At 48.6% G+C, this 17,571-nt stretch overlaps 1 protein-coding gene across 1 annotated transcript; it reads left to right on the top strand.

The window, feature by feature from the left end:
* Positions 1 to 12,816: 12,816 nt before the first annotated feature.
* LOC139460322 (uncharacterized) lies at positions 12,817 to 15,039 on the top strand. The gene is made up of 2 exons (XM_071241814.1): positions 12,817 to 12,832; positions 13,826 to 15,039. Exons 1-2 carry the CDS (start codon positions 12,817 to 12,819, stop codon positions 15,037 to 15,039), a joined length of 1,230 nt encoding a protein of 409 aa, XP_071097915.1.
* The last annotated feature ends 2,532 nt before the right edge of the window (positions 15,040 to 17,571 follow it).

Raw genomic sequence — 17,571 nt, 5'->3', positions numbered from 1 at the left:
CATGTCGGGAATCGAACCCGGGTCTTCGGCGTGAAGAGCGAACACTTTAACCACTAGGCTACCCGACCGCCCCTTCCACAATTATAAGAAATGCAGATTTTATTGTACGACTATTGGTATATTCTAAGCATGTTCTTAATCATGGAGAAAGTTACATTGCAGAGGTGAAATTCGAGTAGATGCTTTTGAATGTTGTGAAACGTCGGGGAGATCCTGAAGTCAGTCGAGGCACTATGTAGGGGGTTACAGCAGCAGCTTAATGACGATTGGCTGTTTCAGATATCCTGTAACTTCATTGGTTAATGGGGCCAAGTGGTTAAAGCGTTGGCTCGTCACGCCGAAGCCCCGGGTTCGATTCCCCACATGGGTACAATGAGTGAAGCCCATTTCCCGGTGTCCCCCGCCGTGATATTGCTGGAATATTGCTAAAGTCGGCGTAAAACGGGGATCGAACCCGGGTCTTAGACATGAGATCACTTGAAAGAGTCTGTCAAATAAACCTTACTTGTTGTAGAATCAGTTTACACAGATTGTTGTTGTTAAGAATGTTCAGATCGACAAAGGATTGGTTTTTTTTCGATGAAATGAACTTGTGGCTTTGAGGCGACTGACGAAACACTATCGACGTGTGTTTTAATTTTGTATTAACAATAATTCCATGTCATTTTGATTTCATTGTGGTACTGTTATACATGAATCAAAATGTATATTTATCGCCAAAATGCATTTATTGTGGAAGAATAATTACTAATGCCGCTCAAACGAACTATTTCGCATTCGCGGAATCTTAGTGTTTTGGGTAGACTGTATGTTATCAGGAAAAACTACCGAATTCAATGCGGTTTCACAGCGTATGAATATTCAAAAAATGCGACTTCGCCTAACAGAACACCAAACTGTTTCTTATCATTTTATCTTCTCTTCTTAATTAAAGCTGGGCGATGGGTAATGAAACTAATAAACTATTCGTGACGAGGAATGACATATTATCTGTCAGTGTGAAATTAATGTTGAACAACTCTAATTTCGCTCTGACAAATAATCCGTCATTCCTCGTTACTTGTAAGTTATTTACATATTTTGTGCCCATTTACTGAACACAAAATGACGCAAATACCCCCTTATATATAGAATGGTCATAACATTATGATTGAAATTTGGCATTAGACTTTGGTTAATTGGATGCATCAGGTAGCAGCTGCTTGTGCGTAGTTTCAAATTTATTGAGAACTTGACTACTTCCACTGGAGATAGTCGTAGCGCTAAGACCACCGTGTGGAACGGAGTCCAGATCGACTTTTGAGGTAGTGAGTGAGTGAGTGAGTGAGTATGGCTTTACGCCGCTTTCAGCAATATTCCAGCAATATCACGGCGGGGGACACCAGAAATGGGCTTCACACTTGAGGTAGGTACGATGACATATTTTATCATTTTAAAAAGGAAGGTACGGGGTTCGATCCCCGGCCGCGTCATACCAAAAGACGTTTAAAGAAGATACTTATTATTACCCTGCCTGGCGCTCGGCATTAAGGGGCTAAAACAAGGACTAGTCAGCTCGGAGTCAGTCGATTCCCCACATGTGTACCATGTGTAAAATTAATCTCTAGTGTCACTCACTTACTATTATGAATTCGATATTGACTCTGAAGTCAAATAAACTTTCCACTGCATTTCATAATTCGATATATTGGATGGAATCAGATACACCCAGGACAGTTTAATACGTGTTACATGAACAATTTCTCAAAAACCGCTTTAGTGATTACTTCATGACTGTTAATAATAAACTCAACGTGAAGAGTGAGTGAGTATGGTTTTTACGCCGCTTTTAGCAATATTCCAGCAATATCACGGCAGGGGACACCAGAAATGGGCTTCACACATTGTACCCACTTGGGGAATCGAACCCGGGCCTTTGGCGTGACGAGCCAACGCTTTAACGACAAGGCTACCCCACCGCTCCCAGCGTGAAAAACATGACATAATCAATAAAAGAGTGTAAATAAAGGTTACAAAACCATTTCCATAATGCTTAGAAGTCACTACTAAACTCAGAATGCATTGTACGATTCCGACACCCGTCACAAATACATGGAAAGGCAAGTCAAGTGTTCACCTGAGCCTTGTTGAACCGAAGCCTGACCCGCCAGAAGTATTAAGTCATCCGTAGTCGAAGACACAAGGTCGTGGTGCAGAATTCATGGAGGAGAGATTATTTTGGTACCATGGAGAAAGTTACATTGTTGAGGTGAAATTCGCGAAGGTCCTGAGACAGATCCTGAGAGCATGATAATGTAAACAAATGACAGGAACTTGTGAACTGTTTGCTCATCGATGAATAACTACATTTTCGTTGTGTTCATTGAAATTCCTGCATTCTGATTTGCTGAATTGGTCACGTGTTATTGCATTCATTTCCCCATGAATGTAAAAAAAATTAGCCATGCCCACCGAGGCGCACTACCTATATTACTGCGGAATGTCGGGGAATCCCATACTATAGTCGAGGGAATTCCCTTTCTGCTCACGTGTATAGTCATTCACAGGACATTTAACGACTTTCATGCATATTCATTGTCCAAACTACCCTTTGAAACCGAAGGCCGAGAAGGAATGAAACAGCAAAAGAGGAGGCTCGCTCGCCTGTTTTTTTCCCGCTCGCCTCGGTTCAACTTTCATGTCTTCGGGTTTCATTTCTAAATAGCATTTTTCCAACTGTGTTTTACCGTAATCAGGGAAGTAATGTTTGAATCTGGCGTGGGAAGGCACGGCGTCGGCTTATGAGCTGGTGTGGTGACTGGTCCTGTTCTTTACTGTTTAACCCAAGCCAGGAGCCTCCTAACTATCGTAGTATCGAATCGATCCGTGTCTAGGCTGACACTGGCCGTCCAGCAATCTATGAATTTACCTTAGCATCTTTAATCACCTTTCAATGATCGGCCATTTTGACGTCTTGTACTTGTTATAAATGTATTACGAGGCGCTGTCATTGTGACTGACTTACTGAGGTAGTTCTTTACAGACCTTTCTCATCTAATTGTGATATTATAATGGACACATATTATTTATGTGTTGCGCAAGATGTTTCTGAAGAGCAAGTTGGGCATCTATACGCTGTCACCTCTCTTTTTCACGAACTATTTTACTCCGCGATATAGCTGGTTGTTGTATGGCTGTCAGTGTAAACATGAAATCACACGTACTAAATAAAATTGTGTTTAGATCTTGGCCTACATCCTTTGAGGTGATAACAATCGCAAGCAAGCTCCGAAGTTCATCCAGTTTGGCCCTCACTCTATGAGGGTTCATACTCCAATGAACCAAGTGAAGGTCAATTCTTAATAAATGCAGCACGAGAAGTAACGAAGTAACATTGATTAAATCTAATGCAGGTTTCTCCATCTACCAAAGCCCTGTGGGCGACCTCCAGGTCCAGACTATGGGTCACTCGGGAATTGGTGTTTGCGGGAAGACAGCTTCACATCCGTTCGTTGTCCTTGCACTGATGCTAGCGCTGACAGTGCTTGATGTGAGTGGACCACCTCACCTCACCTCACCGCCCGCTCCTTACCTCACCTCAACGCCCCGCTCCTCACGTCACTGCACCTCACCTCCCGCTCCTTACCTCACGTCAACGCCCCGCTCCTCACCTCACCACACCTCACCGCCCGCTCCTTACCTCACCTCAACGCCCCGCTCCTCACCTCACCATACCTCACCTCACCGCCCGCTCTTTACCTAACCTCAACGCCCCGCTCCTCACCTCACCGCCCGCTCCTAACCTCACCACACCTCGACTCAACGCCCCGCACCTCACCACCCGCTCCTAACCTCACCTCAACTCCCCTCTCCTTACCTCACCTCAACGCCCCGCTCCTCCCCCTCCTAACCTCACCACACCTCACCTCAACGCCCCGCTCCTCACCACACCTCACCGCCCGCTCCTAACCTCACCTCAACGCCCCGCTCCTCACCTCACCATACCTCACCTCACCGCCCGCTCTTTACCTAACCTCAACGCCCCGCTCCTCACCTCACCGCCCGCTCCTAACCTCACCACACCTCGACTCAACGCCCCGCACCTCACCACCCGCTCCTAACCTCACCTCAACTCCCCTCTCCTTACCTCACCTCAACGCCCCGCTCCTCCCCCTCCTAACCTCACCACACCTCACCTCAACGCCCCGCTCCTCACCACACCTCACCGCCCGCTCCTAACCTCACCTCAACGCCCCGCTCCTCACCTCACCTAACCACACCTCACCGCCCGCTCCAAACCTAACCACACCGCCCCGCTCCTCACCTCACCGCCCTGCTCCTCACCTCATCATACCTCACCTCACCTCACCGCCCTGCTCCGCACCACACCTCACCGCCCCGCTCCTCACCTCACCTCAACGCACCGCTCCTCACCTCACCTAACCACACCTCACTGCACCTCACCGCCCCGATCCTTACCTCACCTCACCGCCCCGCTCCTCACCTCACCTACCCGCTCCCCATCTCACCTCAACGCCCCGCTCCTCACTTCAACACACAACACCTCACCGACCCGCTCCTGACCTCACCGACCCGCTCCTCACCACACCTGACCTCACTGCACCTCACCGCCCAGCTCCTCACCTCACCTAACCTCCCCGTAACTAACCTCACCGCCCCGCTCCTCACCTCACCTCACCTCACCACACTGCACCTCACCTCACCGACCCGCTCCTCACCACACCTTACCTCACCGCCCAGCTCCTCACCTCACCTAACCTCCCCGTACCTAACCTCACCGCCCCGCTCCTCACCTCACCTCACCTCACCACACTGCACCTCACCTCACCGACCCGCTCCTCACCACACCTTACCTCACCGCCCAGCTCCTCACCTCACCTAACCTCCCCGTACCTAACCTCACCGTCCCACTCATTACCTCACCTCATCGCCCCGCTCCTCACCTCACTGCACCTCACCGCACCTCACCTCACTGCACCTCACCGCCCCGCTCCTCACCACACCTCACCTCACCGCCCCGCTCCTCACCACACCTCACCTCACCGCCCCTCTCCTCACCACACCTCACTGCACCTCACCTCACCGCCCCGCTCCTCACCACACCTCACCGCCCCGCTCCTCACCACACCTCACCGCCCCGCTCCTCACCACACCTCACCGCCCCGCTCCTCACCTCACCTCACCTCACCTCACTGCACCTCACCTCACTGCAACTCACCGCCCCGCTCCTCACGTCACTGCACCTCACCTCACCGCCCCGCTCCTAACCTCACCACACCTCACCGCCCCGCTCCTCACCACACCTCACCGCCCCGCTCCTCACCTCACCTCACTGCACCTCACCTCACCGCCCCGCTCCTCACCACACCTCACCGCCCCGCTCCTCACCACACCTCACCGCCCCGCTCCTCACCTCACCTCACCGCCCCGCTCCTCACCACACCTCACCGCCCCGCTCCTCACCTCACCTCACCGCCCCGCTCCTCACCTCACTGCACCTCACCTCACCGCCCCGCTCCTAACCTCACCACACCTCACCGCCCCGCTCCTCACCACACCTCACCGCCCCGCTCCTCACCTCACCTCACTGCACCTCACCTCATCGCCCCGCTCCTCACCACACCTCACCGCCCCGCTCCTCACCACACCTCACCGCCCCGCTCCTCACCTCACCTCACCGCCCCGCTCCTCACCGCCCCGCTCCTCACCACACCTCACCGCCCCGCTCCTCACCACACCTCACCTCACCGCCCCGCTCCTCACCACACCTCACCTCACCGCCCCGCTCCTCACCACACCTCACTGCACCTCACCTCACCGCCCCGCTCCTCACCTCACCGCCCCGCTCCTCACCTCACCGCCCCGCTCCTCACCACACCTCACCTCACCGCCCCGCTCCTCACCTCACCGCCCCGCTCCTCACCACACCTCACCGCCCCGCTCCTCACCACACCTCACTGCACCTCACCTCACCGCCCCGCTCCTCACCTCACCTCACTGCACCTCACCTCACCGCCCCGCTCCTCACCACACCTCACCTCACCGCCCCGCTCCTCACCTCACCTCACCGCCCCGCTCCTCACCACACCTCACCGCCCCGCTCCTCACCACACCTCACCGCCCCGCTCCTCACCACACCTCACCTCACCGCCCCGCTCCTCACCACACCTCACCGCCCCGCTCCTCACCACACCTCACCTCACCGCCCCGCTCCTCACCACACCTCACCTCACCGCCCCGCTCCTCACCTCACCTCACCGCCCCGCTCCTCACCTCACCTCACCGCCCCGCTCCTCACCACACCTCACCGCCCCGCTCCTCACCACACCTCACCGCCCCGCTCCTCACCTCACCGCCCCGCTCCTCACCACACCTCACCGCCCCGCTCTTCACCACACCTCACCGCCCCGCTCCTCACCTCACCTCACTGCACCTCACCTCACTGCAACTCACCGCCCCGCTCCTCACCTCACCGCCCCGCTCCTAACCTCGCCACACCTCACCGCCCCGCTCCTCACCTCACCACACCTCACCATGCTTGCCGTAAACGGCGACAATGCTTGTCGTAAGAGGCGACTAACGGGATCGGGAAGCGTGGATCGATGCTCATGATGTCAATCACTGAATTGTGTGGTCCAGACTCAATTATTTACAGACCGACGTCATATTGCTGAGTGCGGCGTTAGGCTAAACAACAAACAAACAAAACAAATCATATAATTTCCATAGTTGTTTTCCCTTTACGCCAAGAGGAATCTGTTTAGGCAGAAAATCTACATTGGTTATTCCCATGCATTGACAATTCAAATTTGTTTATTTCAGGCAGAGTGGTCAAGATTGGCTCCTTCGCTCAAGAGAGTGCAGTTCCGTTACACATACTTGGGATGGCGCTGTGCACCGGAAACATCTTGGGACCACTGATTGTCTCCCCTTTCTTAACGAGCACCAACAGGCATAGCAACTCTTCCAACGCCTCTCTCGATGCTGACCAGAGAGCCCAGTGTTCTCAATCACAGTCGGAGATCTATTATGCCTTTCTGATAATTGCTGCCTTTGGTATACTTCTGACTTGCGGGTTGATTATCATAAATTGTAGGCAAGATAAACACGATGAAAACGTCAAATTTAAGATGACCGAAACGAAATATAATCTGGGGATGTATAAAGTTGCTTTAGTATCAGGCCTCATCCTGTTTTTTGGTAATAGGAGGAGCGACCAATTTTGTATATGGTGCCTTACTCTCACTCTATGGAACCCACTGCAGCCTGAGCATTCCTGGGATAACCATGGCACTGATGACGTCATCGTTTTATATTGTGAGAGCGTTAGGGCGTGTGTGCGGGATCTCCCTGTGTTTGATAATGTCTCAGATAAGTCTGGTAATAACATGTTTGATTGGAGTCCTAGCTTTGTCCCTTCTTTTGTTATTTACTGCAGAAATGAGTACAGTATTTCTGTGGAGCGGGTCTCATGTTTTAGGGCTGTTCTACGCGCCTGTATTCCCATCTGTAGTTGCTTGGGGAGTTGAACACTTACCAGGCAATGACAATATCTACGCAGTCGTGGTTTTCTCCGACTTGGCTGGAACTTCTTTAGTGTCGTTGATTGTTGGAGAAGTTGTGGCTTCGCATAGCCCTCAAATGCTGCATGTGTGCATGGTTTCAATAGCTTTGTAGCAAATGGTGATATTTGTAGTATTAATCTGGCTTGGAGCTCAGGTAAAGAACTGCGCCAAAAAAAACGAGGTGAGGTGAAATGGGGTTTGACGTCGCGTCCAAGATTATATAGCGACGTGAGGATTATAAGGCATTGAGAACAATATAAATATGCTTTTTCTGCAATTTCTTATTAACTTTGAGTTGACAAAGTAAAAGAAAGGTTTGAATTTCAGTGAATGTGTGTGTGCGTGTTCGTGCGTGTGTGTGTGAGAGAGAGGGGGAGGGATAAGAGGGGAGAGAGATAGAGGGAGAGGGGAGAGAGAGAGGAAGAGAAAGGGAGGGGAGAGGAGAGAGAGGGAGAGGGGAGAGAGAGGAGAGAGGGAGAGGAGAGAGAGAGGGAGAGGAGAGAGAGAGGGGGAGAGAGAGGGGGAGGGAGAGAGGGGGGAGGGAGGAGAGAGAGATAGAGGGAGAGGGGAGAGAGAGGAGGGGAGAGAGAGAGGAAGAGAGAGGGAGGGGAGAGAGAAAGGAAGAGAGAGAGAGAGGGAAGGGAGAGGAGAGAGAGGGAGAGGGGAGAGAGAGGGGAGGGAGAGAGGAAGAGAGAGGGAGGGGAGAGGAGAGGGAGAGGGGAGAGGGAGGAGAGGGAGAGGGGAGAGGGAGGGGGGAGAGAGATAGGAGAGAGATGAGGGGAGAGAGAGGGGGGAGGGAGAGAGAGGAGGGAGAGGGGAGGGAGAGAGAGGGAGAGGGGAGAGAGATAGAGGGAGAGGGGAGGGGGAGAGAGGGAGGGAGAGAGAGGAGAGGGAGTGGGGAGAGAGATAGAGAGGGAGAGGAGGGGGAGAGGGAGAGAGAGGGGGAGGGAGAGAGAGGAGAGAGATAGAGGGAGAGGGGAGAGAGATAGAGAGGGGAGAGAGAGAGAGAGAGAGAGAGAGAGAGAGAGAGAGAGAGAGAGAGAGAGAGAGAGGGGAGAGGAGAGGAGAGAGAGAGGAAGAGAGAGGGAGGAGAGAGAGGGGAGAGGGGAGATAGAGAAGGGGGAGAGGGGGAAAGAGAGGGAGGTCTTTAGCAACCCATGCTTGCCGTAAATGGGAAGCTGGAATATTGCTGAGTGCGGCGTTAGGTGACAAACCAAGAAAGATAAGTGTGTGCCTGATATTGTGAGCATCGATCCACGCCGTCGGGGGACGATGACACACTTTCAACCAAAAAACATAGTTTGTCCACCCGACCAAATAGGTCTCCTCATAATTATTACCCAGAATCCCAAAGGTCGCTTGTATTACAGTATATTGTATTATGATGCATCGTCGTCGTCGTTGTCATGATGTGAAAGACAAGCGTTGTTTAACGCCGCACTCAGCAATATTCCAGCTATATGACGGCGGTCTGTAAATAATCGAGTCTGGACCAGACAATCCAGTGATTAATATCTTGAGCATCGATCCACGCATTTGGGATCGATGACATGCATCAACAAAGTCAGCGAGCCTGACCACCCGATCCCGTAAGTCGCCTTTTACGACAAGCATAGTCACCTTTTACGGCAAGCATGGGTTGCTGAAGACCTATTCTACCCCGGAATCTTCACGGGTCTAGTACATGTATTGCTGCATGTCATATTGTCTGCTGTAGACAGGCGATATATGGAAATACATGTAGTTAGGCAGCTGGCACACCGTCGTGATAACTAGTACCACATTGCTGTTGTCTTATCGTGTTGATGACAGTTTCCCGCAACCCTCGCCTACCTCAGTCATACATCTGACTGGACATCTGGCATGGATAGAATCTGACAAGCTGCGGCAAATTACGGATTATATATTTGGAAGATTTTGAGCTTTCCTTCCCAAGGAACAGATAATCGATGATTCAAAACTTTTAGAAGGTTATTCAGGAACAATACTCATTCAAAGAAAGAGGGGCGGTCGGGTAGCCTAGCGGTTAAAGCGTTCGCTCGTCACGCCGAAGACCCGGGTTCGATTCCCGACATGGGTACAATGTGTGAAGCCCATTTTCCGGTGTCCCCCGCCGTGATATTGCTGGAATATTGCTAAAAGCGGCGTAAAACCATACTCACTCACTCAAAGAAAGAAAACGAAGAACAGTTAGAGGCTATCATGTTATGATCTGTTTGTATTGTTTTTTTATTGTTTTTTAAATTGTTTTTTATTATTATTATTCTCAAGATAGTTGCCACGGTAATATGTCTACGGTTATCAATCAGTTGCCTGTTGATAATAAATACAAACAGCTTGTGTAGAAAATATATCATTATATTATTCCCTGTAAGAAACACCTACATACTAGTAGATAAATATAATGACTCTGATGTCTGTGAAGAATGTTTGTTTGTTTTGTTTGTTTGTTTGTTGTTTAACGCCGCACTCAGCAATATTCCAGCTATATGACGGCGGACTGTAAAATAATCGATTCTGGACCAGACAATTCAGTGCTTGACATCATGAGCGTCGATGACATGCATCAACCAAGTCAGCGAGCCTGACCACCCGATCCCGTTAGTCGCCTAGCTTTTACGCCAAAAGAAGTTAAAATATGGTACTTGTTACCTTATATCTATAAATAGTATATATATTCATGGCGGGATTTTTCCATCAATATCTCCAGAAATGTCACAGATTAAAAAATAACGCCAAGGCACTGTAGCTCCCCAGCTAGCACACCTACATCGGGCCGACGTTGGCTTTGCATCGGCAACCGCCGGCAATATCGGCAACGGCAAACTGCAGCTGTCCGCCGTCGGGCCAATGCTGGTGATTGGCACTGACATTGAACCTAATATATGATTTGATTTTGTTATGGGCCTACCTTTAGAATACAGTACCACAAACTTTTCAAACACGTGATCATACCCTATGACGTAATTTGTAGTATTTTGTTGCCAGTCACACTAGACTGGTTCCCGTTCGTTCCTGCGACACAAGCCACTTTCACCGGCTACATTTTTCATTACTGATTCAAAAGCGAACTCACCGTTGTGTCGTCACTAGTCATGCTTATTCCTCCATCGTTCCTTACTATTATCCACATCATCCATACAGTGTTCCCTACCACACTTTTCTGTCACAAAAATCACCCGACGAATTATTAAATACCATATCATTCATGCGCACTCGCGAGTTCGACGTCTGACGTCTGACGTCTGACGCCTGGAGCCGTTTTCAGTTCGCGGCATATCGGCTCATTCCTCACCACCCGGTATCTTGTAGATTACGGAATGGGACGAGTGTGCCAAATGCCATCGGGATCATTCGTAAGTGTCCGTAGACTAAAGTCACGAGACACCATGCCTACCCGTAACCTTCGTAAGTGTCCGTCACCTATTCGACCCTTTTCGTACAGTTCCGTAACGTCATAGGCATGACTAGGTAAACTTGCACTAAGTTTAACAGAGTGGACGTAGCTCAGTCGGTTAGCTGTCAGGCTAACAATCCGAAGGTCGCGAGTTCGCGTCCGACGGATTCTCACTAAAACTGGTTGCTTGGCTTGTGACATGTGACCTACGGCAGAGATCGTCATCACGAGAAGTTGTGGTACTGTATTCTAAAGGTGCTCCCAACATCAAGCTCCTCACAGCGATAGTACGTTCTCGGAGCTCTCTATACTATCGCTGCCACCAGTCAAAACTCCCCACTGTGAAAAGGTGGCCACAACCATGCTTGGAGTTGAACTCGCAACCGAATGACCGTTATGTTTACAAACAAGTGACGACTGTCGTGACGCCGAATACACTTATCGCTGCTTAATTACTTTCTTCATTTGTCAATTTGAATTTCTATTTCATTAAAACTATCATATTATTGATATAGTAAGAATGTAAGGGAGAAGTTGGTTGATTTTCCGTTAGTCTGCAATCTCGAACCAATCTGATTATCAAAACAACAAAGTAAATTCATCTGGAAAACATGGTCAGTCGTAAACCTTTTCAAATTGAAATATGATGGCATTCCCAAAGACATAAACAAAAGTATAAACGTTACTACATATGGGGTTGGAGGGCAAATTTCAAGATTCTTGAAATGGCCGCGCCCACACTGGTGGCAGCGATGTTACCGAGAGTGTAACGAAGGTGTCACGCGCTGGGAAGGAGCTTGCTCCCAACATGCTTCAAGGGAAGCTACTCTTATAGAGGGCGCTGTTACTCACGCGCGTCTTTTCAAGCAGACGACGAAAGGATGATGCGTGGAGGGCTGAGGGAAGACCTATTTTGCGGTAAATGTTTACTTCATTACTGTATTTACGAGGTGTTCTTTTTATTTTCAAACCTTACAATTGAATCGAGAAACAGTGTTCATTCAAAAGTGTCAACGTGAGTAGATAAATCTAGGCCTGTGTGTTTTGGAAGTTCGAGAACCACACTCCTATCAATGGATCCTGCCTATTTTACGTCCGTGGAATATGTCGTGACACTGCATCCTCACTGTTTATATTTTTTAAACACCATATTCATATTTCTAGCAAAACGCGGGGACAAGGGAAAATGCAAAACATGACAAGATATGTTTCATTACCATGTAGATTCTGCGATGTTCAACCCACGAGTCGCAAACAGCAGCAAGCAAATGAAAAGCCAAACAATTACTTACATTAGTATTTTTGAATGAACATTGCTTCATTTGTCATTGTCGCAGTCGTATTTGTTAAGTGTGGGGATGGATGAGGTTGGGAAATTAATTTCAACCTCGAATTTACAAGTCAATTTTGTGATTGCGGTCAGCACAAAAAGCAGTGAACATGAAATTCATAACGAGGCTTTCGGAAACTTTCAGCATTGCGTGTGCATGTCATGCGGTCTAGCTAATGTTCCTACTGATCGATGAACGGAGCTACACTGCCGAGTTCGGTTTTCGATCACCAAACAGTTGAAATAATTTATTACGGTATGTACGGTAGTCTTATAAATTTTTATTTTTTTTATAATGTTTTTATTTTTTCAATCATTTTACATGTATTTGATAAAATGTGACATTCCAGTACATAGTTGATTAATCATCTAAATAGATGATGGCATGTTGACCAAAATCTATAGAATAGGCCAATGTCACACTCAATAATCACTGCACATTTAGTAAGGTTGTAGTAGTCTTATCATGTTAAGAAATTTATTATGTACATTTGTGATGAAATACTAAATATAATATTTCAAAAATGTACTATTTCAAAGGTAATTGATGCGAAATATATTACAAGACAATTTAAAATGTCATTTATTTAATCAAAATTCAAATTAATGGTAAAACTTTGATGAGGAAGAATAGATACTGCAGTACAGATGTTTCAGGACATTATCCATTGTACAAAAACACCCAGAGCCTTGTTTCAAATTTGATTTATTCCAACTAAAGATATATTATTTCAGTTTATCATTATCCCTTTTCCTATGTTTACAAGCAATGAAACTCTGCATAAAATTACTTTTCCCCTCACACAACCAGTCCCTCAGACAACCACTCCAACCCTCACACAATCAGCCCCAACCCTCACACAACCACTCCATCACACAACCACTCCAATCCTCACACAACCACCCCACTCCTCACACAACCAGCCCCAACCCTCACACAACCACTCCACCCCTCACACAACCAGCCCCAACCCTCACACAACCACTCCCTCACACAACCACTCCACCCCTCACACAACCACTCCCTCACACAACCAGCCCCAACCCTCACACAACCACTCCCTCACACAACCACTCCACCCCTCACACAACCAGCCCCAACCCTCACACAACCACCACAACCCTCACACAACAACAACCCCTCCAACCTCACACAACCACTTTAACCCTCACACAACTACCACAACCCTCACACAACAACAACCCCTCCAACCTCACACAACCACTTTAACCCTCACACAACTACCACAACCCTCACACAACAACAACCCCTCCAACCTCACACAACCACTTTAACTCTCACACAACCAGCCCAACCCCTCACACAACCACCACAACCCTCACACAACAACAACCCCTCCAACCTCACACAACCACTTTAACCCTCACACAACTACCACAACCCTCACACAACCACTCCAATCCTCACACAACCACCACAAACCACACACAACCACAACCACCACAACCCTCACATAACCACTCCAACCCTCACACAACCACTCCAACCCTCGCACAACCACTCCCTCACAGAACCACTCCAACACTCACACAACCACCACAACCCTCACACAACCACCACAACCAGCACCAAAACCCTCACACAACCCTCACACAACCACAACCACCCCAACCCTCACACAACCACTCCAATCCTCACACAACCACAACCACTCCAAACCTCACACAACCACTCCAACTCTCACACAACCACCCCAACCCTCACACAACCACAACCACACCAACCCTCACAGAACCAGCCCCCACCCTCACACAGCCACTCCAACCCTCACACAACCACTCCCTCACAGAACCAGCCCCAACAGATATTTACCACTCCATCCCTCACACAACCACTCCAACCCTCACACAACCACTCCAACCCTCACAAACCACAACCACCACAACCCTCACACAACCACTCCAATCCTCACACAGCCACAACCATCCCAAACCTCACACAACCACTCCAACCCTCACACAACCACTCCAACCCTCACACAACCAGCCCTAACCCTCACACAACCAGCCCTAACCCTCACACAACCAGCACAACCCTCACACAACCACAACCACTCCAACCCTCACACAACCACTCAAATCCTCACACAACCACTCCAAACCTCACACAACCACAACCACACCAACCCTCACACAACCAGCCCCAACCCTCACACAACCACTCCAACCCTCGCACAACCACTCCAACCCTCACACAACCACTCCAACCCTCACACAACCACTCCAACCCTCGCACAACCACTCCCTCACAGAACCAGCCTCAACAGGCATTTTACCACTCCAACAACCACTTAACCCTCACACAACCAGTCCAAACCCTCACACAACCAGCACAACCACAACCACTCCAACCCTCACAACCACTCCAATCCTCACACAACCACAACCACACCAACCCTCACACAACCACTCCCTCACAGAACCAGCCCCAACAGACATTTACCACTCCAACCCTCACACAACCACTCCAACCCTCACACAACCACTTCAACCCTCATACAACCACTTTAACCCTCGCAAACCACTCCAACCCTAACAGAACCAGCCCCAACAGACGTTCACCACTCCATCCCTCACACAACCACTCCAACCATCACACAACCACTCCCTCACAGAACCAGCCCCAACAGACGTTACCCGATCCCACCCTCACGCATCCAGCCCCAACGCTCACACAACCACTCCCTCACAGAACCAGCCCCAACAGACATTTACCACTTTGGTGAAACCTTCAAACATGTGTATTTTTGCTGACAAAACTAGACAAATAAATGAAGCCTCAAGACTAAACTGCCCAACTTAAGGCCTTGTGAAGGCTAAACTGCCCAACTTAAGGCCTTTTGAAGGCTAAACTTCCCAACTTAAGGCCTTATGAAGGCCATCTTCAACCCAGGAGCAAGGGAAGAGACAAACCAATAAACCGAAATTCAAACCCACAGTGAACGGTTCATGGAGTGACAAACAGACACAGCTTGCTCCTAAGGCTCCAGGCCACCTGTATTACATAGTGTCACGTTATTACCATGATCATAGCTGACACGTTATATTACATTATATCTATAAATAGTGTATATATTCATGGTGTGATTTTCCCATCAATATCTCCAGAAATGTCACAGATTAAAAAATAACGCCTAGGCACTGTAGCTCACCTGGATTAGGTAGTCAACTGTAAAATGTTCAAGAAAGACAGACACTGATAAACTGATAACAACATCAATACGTTATCAACATTAATACTGTGGCCCAAACTCTAACACTAAAAATGGAGAGGTGAGGTGAAATGGGGTTTAACGTTGCGTCCAAGATTATTGCATTTATACAGCGACGTGCATGCAAGTGTGTGTGTGTGTGTCTGCTTGTACTATGCCAATTTACAGTGCTAGTCCACTGAGACACCATGCCGCAGTTTAACATGAATATCCCGCTCAGACACAGTATACTTACTCCGAGCAGACCAGTCCTTGTTTTAGCCACTTAAAGCCGAGCACCAGACAGGGTAACATCAAGCACTATCTCCTGTCGGACGCTCTACCACTAGACCACAGAGGTGGTCCCTCTTGATGAAGATAACAGATGATCAGTTCAAGGTCAAGATATAAAATATTCCAAGTGAGTGAGTGAGTTAATATTTAACGTAACATCGGAAATATTTCAACCATATCGTGACAAGAGTGAGTGAGTGAGTGAGTGAGTGGGGTTTTACGCCGCTTTTAGCAATATTCCAGCAATATCATGGCGGGGGACACCAGAAATGGGCTTCACACATTGTACCCTTGTTGGGATTCAAACCCAGGTCTTCGGCGTGACGACCGAACACTTTAACCACTCGGCTACCCGACTGCCCCTTACGTTTTGAACACAAATGACACAGTAAGGACCATACACAGAATTTTCAACATGGCTGATGAGGTAGATGAGATTCGAACCTCTTGAGTAAGTTAGCAAGTTGGGCTCAGCACAGCTTTGAACAGCATTTCAGTTATATCACAGCGTGCAAGCTGTGGGAGGAAAGTTCGATGTGATACATTCTCAGACATTTACCACTTTGGTGAAGCCCACGAGGGTCTGGTGCTGAAAAACCTAGAAACAATTGAGTGACCCGGGATTCGATCCCATGAACATAGAATTCAGGTGTGCTCCATGACCGCAACTCTGCACAGCCAATTGCAGTGCCTTAGACGACTGGGCAACTAATTCGATCCCATGAACATAGAATTCAGGTGTGCTCCATGAATGCAACTCTGCACAGCCAATTGCGGTGCCTTAGATGACTTGGCAACTAATTCGATCCCATGAGCATAGAATTCAGGTGTGCTCAAGGAACGCAACTCTGCACAGCCAATTGCAGTGCCTTAGACGACTGGGCAACTAATTCAATCCCATGAACATAGAATTCAGATGTGCTCAAGGCACGCAACTCTGCACAGCCAATTGCGGTGCCTTAGATGACTGGGCAACTAATTCGATCCCATGAACATAGAATTCAGATGTGCTCAAGGCACGCAACTCTGCACAGCCAATTGCGGTGCCTTGGATGACTGGGCAACTAATTCAATCCCATGAACATAGAATTCAGGTGTGCTCCATGAGCGCAACTCTGCACAGCCAATTGCGGTGCCTTAGATGACTTGGCAACTAATTCGATCCCATGAACATAGAATTCAGGTGTGCTCAAGGAACGCAACTCTGCACAGCCAATTGCAGTGCCTTAGACGACTGGGCAACTAATTTGATCCCATGAACATTGAATTCAGGTTTGCTCCATGAACGCAACTCTGCACAGGCAATTGCGCTGCCTTAGACAACTGGGCAACTAATTCGATCCCATGAACATAGAATTCAGGTGTGCTCAAGGCACGCAACTCTGCACAGCCAATTGCGGTGCCTTAGACGACTGGGCAACTCGTGTCCCCGCAAACCTCTTGGACAGATCGGGGTGTCCTCATGGTGGGTACAAACATGTAATATTCAGCTCCATTGGTCTAGTGGTTTATAATGTTTACAGTGCAAAGAAATGCAGAGAGAATTGAGAAACATAGTTCAAGTGCAAAGGTTAAATAAAGCTTCATATCTAAAATGTCGTGAAAAACAAAACGTATGTTCAGCCCGATTTTCAACTAAGAATGTTCATTTCATTCCATTTTTGAAAATAAATGACCATGTGGTTATCGTTGGCGATACGTTAGTGGTCTACAGACAAAAGGCAAACGTAGAGGACTTGTGTGAAATCAGACAACCATTTATTGTTTGTTTTC

Source organism: Haliotis cracherodii, unplaced genomic scaffold, assembly GCF_022045235.1.
Source record: "Haliotis cracherodii isolate W230 unplaced genomic scaffold, xgHalCrac1.p SCAF_14, whole genome shotgun sequence".
Lineage (NCBI taxonomy): Eukaryota > Metazoa > Mollusca > Gastropoda > Lepetellida > Haliotidae > Haliotis > Haliotis cracherodii.
The sequence above is the reverse complement of the archived record's forward strand: the minus strand, read 5'-3'. Positions and strand labels throughout refer to the sequence as shown.